This window comes from Acyrthosiphon pisum, chromosome X (genome assembly GCF_005508785.2).
Source record: "Acyrthosiphon pisum isolate AL4f chromosome X, pea_aphid_22Mar2018_4r6ur, whole genome shotgun sequence".
NCBI lineage: Eukaryota > Metazoa > Arthropoda > Insecta > Hemiptera > Aphididae > Acyrthosiphon > Acyrthosiphon pisum.
The window spans coordinates 110,151,794-110,164,229 of NC_042493.1; the positions used below are offsets into that span (position 1 = coordinate 110,151,794).

Here is a 12,436-nt window from a genome sequence, read left to right on the forward strand (position 1 = left end):
CGAGGAGCAATTGACTTGGTTTTTCGGGCGATTGTAAGCTCCGCCAGAATACAGGTTAGATACAATGGTAATGAAAAGGTCTAATGTAAACTTGGCCAGTTTTATTTTCTAGCCTAGAATGGGTATATGGAAACTCTGCCAGTATTAATGCTTTCCTTATGTTAAACTAAATGATATTTCTCTACTAGTAAACTCATAAATTCAAAATGAAAAAAAAAATATTGTGCTAGAGAAAACTATAAATACTAAAAAGTTATAATAATGGATTTATATTAGTCTTAATGGTTTGAATATCTACAAATTGTATCTCATAATTTTAATTCACTGTTCAAAATATTATAGGTTATAATAATGTCATAATAATATAATATAGGTACCTACATATTTTTTGATTATTAGTTATTACTTATTTTTTAGCGTAAATCCACAGTAATTTTTTATGAGCCTTTGAAGTTAGAATTTACGTCAAAATCACGAAAATTTGTAAATTATTTCGAGTTAATTTATAATTATTATTTTATTTTTTTACTTTAGATTTGAAAATTTGATACACGATTCCTCAGTCCTCTTAAGTTTCAAATTAAATATTCAAAAATTCGTATTATTGTGTAAGAGAGAAATAATAGGGAAAAAAATGTTCGTGTACTTCCAACATCATTAAATAATGTTATGCTTTACAACTTTACAAAATACTAACTAATTTTTAATATTTTTTTGGTATATTAATTTTACTTTAACAATAGTGTGAAAATTAAAATGATATGAAACTATTCATACATAAAAATAAACTATCATATTGTTCATATATTATATCATAAATGTATTATAAATTATTATTCGTGGATATTAAGGGCACACATTTTAATATTCAATTATTTGTTTTATTTAATGTTATTATATTTATATTTTTACAATTTTTACAATTACAAACAACATCGCAACAATTTTTATGAGGAATCGTGTTACATTCCTGTTATAATAAAAAAATCTTTTGTATTTCGAAAATGTACGGAATCGGGTAGACAAAAAGGTATGTTGTGCGGAATCGTCAGTTACCCACCTAAATACATGGAAGGCGGAAAAAAAGCCCAGAAATATAAATATAAACATGAACACATATTGTATACTCTACTCCTAATTAGTAATTACCATGTACCTAGGCTATAATAAAATATAACAGTGTATTATATATTCTAATTAAAATAATAATTAATTGTTAATTGTATAAAATATAGATTGTAAATCTATCAAAAATATAAATATGATATATTGTGTTTTAAGTAAAAAAACATAAGTCTTAGGTACCAATATACATATACTACTCCAACAGATAGCAATCATAAATAACAATAACTAGTAAAATATAATTGTTAATCGTATAAGAGGTCACTATAAGTTATTTTATAAAAGAAAATCTTAAAATTTCAAATATAAATAACAAGCTGATCCCGTGCACTTCGTTGCCCGTTAAATGTACCAACTCTTTAGGACTCGAACTTTGTACAATTTGTTATTTAATATTCGGTATATGGTGTTCAAAATGTATCTTAACTTTTCCGTTTCCCGAAATAAAAATTATGATTTGCAGCAGTATATTATAATCAGGTAGGCAATTTACCTACGGTAGATCGCGGACCCCGTGCTGTTTGTACGTAGGTGTATGATTTAACTCTAAAGTGTCAAAGTTATACCAAGTTGGTCGTATTCCACCTATGGTGGATTAATATAATCAATTAATACAAAATCCTAACCTAACATAACTACTAATCTCAGATGAATAAAAAAAACCAATTTTAACCATTCCTAAATTAGTCTGTCTTCTTCCCAGATGTTTAATCTACACACAAACATTCATACCAAGCTGAACCCGTGCATTCCATTGTCCGTAAAAAATTGAACAAAAATTTCCATTTTCCATCGTGAACCTCAAGATCCCTGTTTGAGCACCTCTTTGAAATATAAATTTCAATAAATCCTTTCTTAGTGCCCGATGAAATTATTATAAAAATCTATCCTCGAAATTTCAAGTCGATAACTCAAATAGGTTCGGCTCTGCGTTGATTATTGGTAAGGTACTCTTTCCTTTATATATATAGATTATACGTCTGAATATTACTAATACTTAACTATTAATCATTATATAACCATTGGAAAATTTTAATGTACCTTTACAGAATATTGTATAATGACGTGTTCATAGTATTGTGTTCAAATTTATATTTTTATTTGATTTACAATCTATATTTTATACAATTAACAATTAATTATTATTTTCATTATAATATATAATATAATATTACCTATTATATTTTGTTATGGTAATTACTAATTAAGTCATTAAGAATAGAGTATACATGTGTTCAAATTTAAATTTATAATTCTGGGCTTTTTTTCCGTGATTCAAATACATGCTTCTAATACTCGAACATGCTCGAATATGCTTCTGTATCTACGTGGATTCTCGTTGATGTCACCAGATCAATTAGTGACTATTATATGATCATCAATTTTTGTCTTTTTGTATCAGATTAAATAATTTAATAATAAATCGTTAGAGTATTTTGTAATCGATTTTGTGTGAATTTTAATGTTGAGTCCAATTTATATTTGAGATGTAAGTAGGTATAACCCAAAAATACATAAGTCAAAATTATTTTTATCCCCCTTGCTCTATATGTATAGTCGTTATCAAACTTATCCCACAATGTTGCAGACGTTTCTCTATTAATTATATAATATTATTAATATTACCTCATCGTAAACTCAAAGAACACATTTAAAGGAGGTTTTTTTTAATTAGGTACTTACGTAAACAGGCAATAATATTATTTGAATAATAACCATCCAAATGATGTTACACCATAAAAAATACTTATCGAAAGTTCATAAGTCACTGGACAGTACCCACACATCTGAAATAATAATATATATAGGCCACTGGGGTTATCAGCCGAAACCATTAATTTCTACAATTTGATAGCCTGCTTCGACGATATCTGTTTTTCAATGCTACATTTTTATCGTATCAGACCAAGTGTGCGATGAGACTATTCTAAACAATTTTATGCAGTTCCACCCGACCCCGACACCGATATGGGAATTCGATAATATTATTATCAGTGTGTGTGCGCAACGACGCGACGAGCTGTAAGCGTGGAAAACATTTTTATTTTGTTTTATTATACATTTTATTTACGGATCAACCGGTCAAAAGATGATATTAAAGTACTGTGTTATAATATCATTATACTGTATAGTGTATTGTATGCAGTAGAAAATGCTTTTTGGGTTTGTCAAATTATAAATATTTGATAATATTTTGTATTTGAATTGGCGGCGACGAACATTACTGTCGTGCATGTTTTCAATGTTATCATGGACCGCCGCGAATATTTGATGTTCAACATTTTTAAACGAAACAGTTTACCAAGTTAATTTAGAATCATTTTTTTTTTTTTGTTATAGTAGAAAAAATAAAAATAAATAAATACAAATAATATAATGTAATTTATTGTTACACATTGTAATTATTATTATTATTACTAATTTCTGAAAATTATATATCCTACATTTTGAATTCAGCCACAGGTGTTGTAAATTGTATTCTTTTTATTATAGAGATAAGGTAGACAAAAATGTAACAATAAATTATTTGTTCAGTGAATAATATATATGTCAAATGGAAAAATGAAAGTGCAAACAAATAGATAAATAATTAATAATAATAATAATAATAATAATAACAATAATAAATAAACAAACAAACCGGTTTCCTTCGTCTCCAAAATCAAGTTAGATTCTTATATATATAATATAGATCAACAATAATTTCAATTGTATATTTATGTACATTTATATTTTAATAGATACGAGCGAAACAGTAATAAAATATAACAATCACATGATTTTTCTGTCCATTAAATGTTATTTATTTAAATTACTGCTAGTTCAGACTTCGGGAGTTCGTGGTCCACCTCTCAATTAACTAAATCGCAATTATTTGTATACAGTTGAGTACTGCTTAACTATAGCTGATTTAAACTAGAAGTAGAATGACTTGAAACCGGAAGACCTATATCAGTACTTTATTTTCTAGTATTTTTATTTTTTTTTTATAAATACTATAGGTACTATAGTTATTATAAAATATTCATAGTAACATAAAAGTTAAAATATTTCGTTTTCTAAAATATGCAGGCTTGCATCCTACCTGCGTAGATAAAGAAAAGTGTCTTTACCCTTTGTTCGAATTATTTCGTCAATTTATAATACATATAATATTATTATGATTATTGTTACACAAATAAGTATAATAGCTACGTAGATCTGTGACCGGAGTTCATTATCATATAGTCATATACTGTATATGACGTCTGAAGAAAGGAGCCGTGACATTGAACGAGAAATCAAAATATAATGATTATGCGATACTATAAAGAATAAAAAGGAAAGCCCGTGACTTTTGCACAGAAGGAAGCGTTTTTAGTCAATCGCATTGAATAAAACCAAATTGTATAAAAAATTGTTACCCGACAGATGCTCTTAAATCTAAATTCCGGTTAGACAATATTATTATTATCACGAGCTATACGCGGAGGACACAAATAAAGAAAACGATAAAAACGACGAAATAACCATAAGCATTTTGATTTCAATAAATACAAGTCAAAACGAAAAACGAATACTACGATCGAAACTGATAGAAAACTATTTGAAAATTTGAACTAAATTTAATTCAAAACGTGTTAATACCAAAATTGTTTAATCCTTTAAAATAAATATTATTTCATTAATTCGTATTGAAATATGATGTTGTTTAGTACAAAACCAACAATTATAAAAAGGAAAATTATATTAAAATGAAAAAAAAAATATATATAAAATAAGCTTCATGATACCTAGCTGCTTTTGGCTTCTTTGTGATAGTACTAATAGCTGTGTTATCGTGTTAATAATTATAATTCATAATACCATATTTCGGATTATTTCTATGACAAAAATATATAGGTAGGTACGTTAAAATGTAATCCGCATAGTTACCTGTTCGATCACTGATATACGTATATTGCGATCACATTTTTTTGTTTTGCTGTTCACTTAGGTATACATTTTAGAAAAAGGACGGGGTTATAGCTTATAATGTTTCGGGTACACGAAATAAATTCTAAGTTGTAAATGTACTAAAAAATATTAAAGGTGGGGGGGGGGGTATATCTCCCTCAGCCACATCCCATTGTACACTTATGGTTAGATATAATTACTACCGCCCTCGCCATAACAATAACCCTATAGTATTTGATAAGAGCTCGCGATTATTACGTCGAAAATTGCCGTATGTTACGATAATAAATTATAGCCACTGCCACATAGGTATAATATCAATGACTTTAAATATTAGTATTTATCTAATCAATGTTAATATTGGTATATATAGGGTTTTAAAATTTCATGAAATTTATTTTTTTTATATATTTCATGCATTTTCCATGAAATATTTCATTTTGATGAAAAATAAAAATAAAATGTTTATTATATCTAAAAGTTTATAGTCATCAACTTCCAAGTGAACATTTTAGATTCTGAGTGAAACGATGAATGTATTGATTTTACAATAATGTGTGTGTTTTTTTTTTGTGTCTGCCATCACCTTTTAGGACAGTAAAAGTGCTTTGATTTTCTTCAACAGTAACTTTTCTGATAGGAAAGTGAATCTAGTTGGTACTTTGGGGGGTCAAAAGTAAAATATTTCCAGTAGTTTTCAAAAGCGCCGTGAAAATCAAAAGAAAAATTAAGGAAAAACGGGAATTTTTACGCAAAACCTGTTTTCGATAAAATTGATTTAGGTTTTTGGTGTAACTTTAAAACAAATGACCGTAAATACATGAAATTTTCACTGGTTGTTTATATTTCCATTTTCTATACATGACAAAATTTTCAAAATATTTTGATTTGTTTTGAACTGTTTAGGAATGTTTTCAGTTTACAATATTATTCGTTTTTTTTTCTATGAATGTCAATAAAAATTTATTTATTGAGTAAAAATACTTAAAAATTTAATAAAAGGCTCCTACTATATAGTTACAATGATTTTTGAAAAATATTAAAAATCCTTAGTCAGAGTTTTTTTTTATTAGCATTTAAAGTTCAAAAATTGACATAATATGGAAAAATCACGAAAATTAGCAAATTATGTTTAGTTAAGAATTCGTAAAAATTTTTCTTTTTAAATCGGAGATTTTAAAATTTAATACAAGATTCTTCATAATATTGTCTATCTTTATCAAAAAAAAAAAATGTCTACAAAAAAGTTAAATTAAATTTTTATGAGCGTTTGAAATTCATATTTTTACAACACTTGATATTCACTCGATTTCTCATGTGACGATTTTCTTATTTAATTGTAATTAAAAAACGAATGACTGTAGATATTTGAAAATTTCACTGAATGTTAATATTTTCATTTCTTATACACCATAAAATGTTGAAAATATTTTGACTTTTTTTGAGCTGTTTACGGACACTGTCGGTTTTCAATTTGTTTAGTTTTTTTTTTCTATTAATATCAATAAAATTTTGTTTGTTGGGTAAAAATGCGTGAAAATTTAATGCAAGGTTACAATAGCTGTTGAAAAATATTAAAAATACATAGGCACAATTTTTTTTTATAAGCATTTAAATATCAAATTTTGATAAAATATTTTATCAAATTTAAGATTCAATAATTATTTTGTAGTTAAAAATTTATAAAATGGTCAACTTTTATATCTAAGGATTGAAAATTTAAAACAAGATTCCACGTAAGTAGTTTATTCTGTTACCAAAAAATCTAAAAACACATAAGCACAGTTTATTTTTATACTCATTTTAAGTTCAAATTTGGACGAAATTACATATTAAAATACCTAGAATAACTATTTTAGTTAATATTTTGTTGCGATTGTATAATATTTGTATAATATTCGTGGGTACATGAAACTTCTAAAGTATACTATTATATATCTATGATAGTATCACGGTTTGTTGTTGATGTATAACGCGTTATATTAAATACCTAATGAATATTGTGATATGATTAATTTGGAATTTATTATAGGTACCTATTATAGGTCAATTTTTTTTTAATACCATAGATAAGTATATATATGTCTAATACATAGACCGACATACCGTCTCCGCTCAGAATCGTTTTTCTTATACAATGATATTATATCATTGAATTCAAATTTAATACCATCCATTATACAGTGACCCACTTGTAATCTACTGTACAGCAGAGCGACGTCCACTTACCCTCATTTTTTTAAAAATTTAGTTTATTGTATGAAACAAAGAAAATATGTAACATATTTACATATAATTTATAAGTTGTTTAACAAATCTAAATAATAAATGTTCATGTTCATGTTCAATGTTATTGTAACTTACATTACGTGGTTTTACTGTAGGTCCTTGTACACTAATTGTATATATGTATATTAAGTAGATAATATGTTCAATTATTACAAATAAGTAATATAAATGTAAGAAAAAAATCAGTGAAATTCTCAGTTACATATTAGGTAAAATGTATAATGTGTTCTTATTATTGTTATTATAATTTGTATATTAAAATTGTTATAATATTTTTTCTGAAAATAAAAATACATTATATTGATACATTATAAATATAGACGGAGCATTTTTATTTTGATCGAAGACAGCAGAAAGTAGTGAAGTCTCCATGACAATATACAGCCATCATCTGAAAAATATTATTATTTTTTAATGAGTTTTTATTTAAAATAATAAATTATTTATGTATTTTATACCTATCTTATAGCTACCTATAGGTTATGATACGGACATTACAGGGGTCACTATAAAGTAAAGTAAAGTAAAGCTCTAAATTAACTTCCTACCTATAATTATAATAATATATAGGCAGGTATTTGGTATAAAATAAATATATATTTTACGGTATACTGCTGTTTGGTGACTTCTTACGGATGAAAACTGGTTGGTACATAATATGATACTATACTTGAAGACTTAAAAAAAGAACGGTAATTTACCAGTTTACGTGGTTTTATTTTTACAAACAACCAAAAATTGAAGGTTGCAAATGCAATACGTGGTATTGCCAAAATTTCGAAAATCGAGTCAAACATCAATTCTTATGGAAAAAAATGTGAGGAATTCGATTTTGCAGTCAGAATTAAATTATATCGATTACTTTTATGATAAAATCGATTTTAGAACTGATGTTCAATGCATAATGTGATATTGCCACATTTAATGTCAATGCAAAACGTGTATTACATATTCATCATGTTAAAGTCAAAACGTATTATTGCCCATGTTATTAGTATTGAAGCATACTTGATATCATTGCAAAACGTGGTAATGGGCAATATGCATTTTTCTTCAAAACGTGGTATTGCAGGAAATAATGCGTTTTGTATCAACAGAAATAGGAACAACTTTAAAACGTGATATTGTCCATTACCTTTTCAAAACGTGCAATACCACGTTTTGGTCTGACACGAAATTTTTAAAGCATTAAAAACAATGTTTACAATTTAGGTAGATTTATTTTGACACTGTCAATCGTTTAGTTTTTATTTTTTACATATAAATAAACTTATTCTGAATGTTTATAGTCGTCAGAAAATGTATTACCGTTTTCCTTGATTTGTGAACATTTTGGTTTTTGGCAATACCACCTTTTGCATTTTCACCCTTCAATTGTAGTTTTAGTTAAGTATAGGTGAGTTCATTTTTAACGGGTTTTCTAAGGTTGATATATATACTTATAGTTAAATTTTAATTAATGTGACCTGTGATGTGTAGATATCTGACCAGGTATTAAATTATCATATACATACTATGGATAGATACTCATAGCGTATTAATTCGATACAAAAAAAAATTTGCCGATATCAGCGACGAGTTACCGAATTAGGTGTTCTATTGCGCATGAGTTATACAAGTTATCCAGCCACCAAATTATGGTTTGAGTATAATATTATATTGAAAAAACAGCATAATACTAGCTATAATAATATAATAATTAGTAATTATTAATTGCTTTAACGATATAATTAACCACAGACTAAGATAGTAAGATTTTGAATAATTATGCGAGGAGCAACCCATATACCTAAGTACTAAAGTACCTAATGTCCGGTTGTTAACAGGTAACATGTACATTAAAAAAAACCTTGATATTTTTGGCTTATTAATAACGTCTTTAATTTACTTTTAAATATAAAATAATGTTTAAATCACATCAAACTTTATATTATTCATATATACTATATAGGCACTTATATTTACACTTATATTTACTTTATGTATAATGTATATGCTACGGTAAATTATGTTAAATGGAAATGAACTTCATTTACCAAATACACAGGTAATTGTCGTTATAGACCGGATAATCACGTGAATCTCAAATACTACAATTTGAAAAATGATGTACCTAGGTATGATCAAATGTAACCTCCGCCGATGTTTATAATATGTATATAGTAATTGTATATTGTATAAGTCCACCTTATCTGTGGCCGAGAAGGTTTTATTGGTTTACCCTATTACCACAATTAGTTTAGCGATCACCTTATCATTGTTCGTTGGACATTATTTTTTATAATCAAATCGACATTTCCCAAATCATACGGTTATTAACGTTATTCACTAAAAAATAACTATAATTCCCACACTCGTATAGGTAAATAACGTTAATTTCCGATACAACATCATTTACCGTAATATATATTACAATAGTACAAATTGTCCACGTTACGCCTTTCAAACAACGGACTGTACAAAGTGACAATTTACCATAAATAAAATCAAGTTACATTATATTTACCTATGCGAGCTTGATCCATCCAATGTGGTTCTCATAATACGCAATAACAAGTTGTGGAAACTTTTGATTTGCATAGGAATCTGACACGTATGAAAGTTGTTCGACATCCTTCCACTTCACGAGATGGTGACGAGTGCCGTCTATAAATGTTGTATGGGTTATCATTTCGGGATCTAAATCCACACTGTTGTCGTGCATAGGGTATTCTGAATCCGGCGGAGGCCTGGATAAAAATACTCCGGCTATGATCTGTTGATATAAAAATGTATCTAATTAATGTAAGCCATCAGAGCAGTTAAAACTGTTACAATAATGTATAATATTTGAAACTGCAAATCGATAACATAAAATGAATAATATTCACTCACCCCTATTCGAATTCTTTCAGGCATCGTTCGTGACTTATATACTCGTATATTGTTTACTGTAAGGTGGACTTATGATGTGGTGACTGCGTGGTTATCACTGGTACTGGGTTCCGAGCTAACGACTACCGCAATCGACGGTTCCGAAACGTACGACTGATTCGGTATACACCAAGACCGCGTTCTAAGCGCTGCGAGGTGAAATATCAGCTGTCTTTTATTGCATTGGTACGCCGCGCAGCGTTGGCAACACTGTATTTGAAGCAGGGATGTAAAACGTTTTTAAAAAACGTTATTAACCGGAAGAAAAACAGAAAACGAAACAATTAATAAAACGAAAACAAAAAACAACTGAAAAACGATACCAAAAAATCCAAAAACTGAAAAAAATGTAATAACGAAATAAAAAACGAAAACGAAAAAAATCATAGTACTATACATGATAATATTTAAACCACGAAAAAAAAATTTTGAAAAAAATTTCATTTAAGTCTTTACTTTTTAATTTATCAATAATGCACTTTTAAAATTTATAAACATTTAAATTTGAAATCAGAAATTTTTAACCTTTAATTTTTATATAAATTATGATTTTAATTTAAAATTTAAATATTAAGAATAATTAATTTTAATTTTTAACTTTTAAGTGCATTTCTATATTTCGCGTTACTATTATGAAAAAATAAAAACAATTTCATCAAAAACATTATTTGGAAACAATAGGAAAATAACGTTTTTAAAATGGTTAATCAAAAACAATATTTTTTAATTCTATAAACAAAAACGAAAACGAAAACGAAAAAATTAAAAACGTTTTCCATCCCTGATTTAAAGAGTAGTGGTGGGAAATGTTATTGAGTGACTATAAAAAATGTAAAACGATATTTTCGAACATGCGATGGACAATTTTATTATAAACTGTTAATGAATATAATGTAAACAAATTTGTGTGATATTGGTTTCTAACAAGGTCGTAACTGGAACAAATTTTCGAGGGGGTTTATAAATCATATAATATTTGAATTATTGGTATTTAAAAAAAACAACTAACATTTATTTAAAAAAAAAATAAAAAACTGACATTTTACTACATTAATACATCATAATATTGTTTTTTTCAATATTTTAAAGTAAATTTTTATTATATACAATTATTATTTTAAAGAATATTTTACAGAACGAAATCTAGTTATCGATTTTTTTCTTTGGCGAAACGTTCGATAACATTATCCCATTATCCTATATTTTAATTTGTCTATACGCACTCAATCAGCTAAACCTGTAAGCCTTTCTTGACCTGATGAGTTACGTAAATCATTTTTTTTTTATCTTTTCGTGATTTAAAATGTGCATTCCAAGTCGAAATGGTTTTAAAAGAAAATATAATATGTTAGAAAATATTCAAAATTACATTTAATATTGTAGGAACTGTAGTCTAACCTTAAAAAAAAAATACTGTATTATCATTATTATCTTAAAAGTCAGTCAGTCTGTTTGATACGTTGAAGCCGTTGAGTGCTCCGTCTTATTCTTATAATAAATAAATAATATTGTAATAATTAATTTGTGTAACGTTATTTTCTATAATTTATCAGAAGTGAGATCAGAGGCCAGATTTAAACGTATCGAGATATAATTTATGATTTTTATCCATTTTGATCGACCGTACGGACACACGTATTGATTCAATACCGTTGTAAGTTTAAATACACGTGTTTAGTAAATTCAGGCCAAGTTAAATAAGATGGATAGTCATAAAGATGTATCGAGTGAAGGCGAAGTCAAAACAATTTACGTTGGACCTAATGATGTTTCTAAAGCCAATGATGGTAACTGCGTTAATGGCGGTAGTAGTGATGTTACATCGGAACTTAAGGTCAGTACTGATTATGTTTTGAAACAATTAATGAAACAGAACGAAATGCTGATGAACTTACTTTCAATACAAGCAAGTAATACAAAGGACGAACCCAAAATTATACCAGTTTTACCCGATCTGAATAAATCGTTACCTAGTTTTGCGGGGAAAAGTAATAATGATGATGCTTTAGATTGGCTAGATACGGTGAATAATATAGCTAGTCTCCACAAATGGGCCTGATAATCTTAAGATTGAAACTGCACGTACTTGTCTTGAAGGTCCAGCCAAACAGTGGTTCATTGGTCGAGTTTTCAATTCTTGGACTTTGAGACTCAGTTCAAGCGTACGTTTGCT

General features: G+C 27.3%; 1 protein-coding gene across 1 annotated transcript; it reads right to left on the minus strand.

The window, feature by feature from the left end:
* Positions 1-7,627: 7,627 nt before the first annotated feature.
* LOC107883205 (chromobox protein homolog 3-like) lies at positions 7,628-10,356 on the minus strand. The gene is made up of 3 exons (XM_016802810.2): positions 10,225-10,356; positions 9,857-10,105; positions 7,628-7,741 (listed from the first exon to the last, which is right to left on the minus strand). Exons 1-2 carry the CDS (start codon positions 10,246-10,248, stop codon positions 9,857-9,859), a joined length of 273 nt encoding a protein of 90 aa, XP_016658299.1. The 5' UTR covers positions 10,249-10,356; the 3' UTR covers positions 7,628-7,741.
* Positions 10,357-12,436: the final 2,080 nt, after the last annotated feature.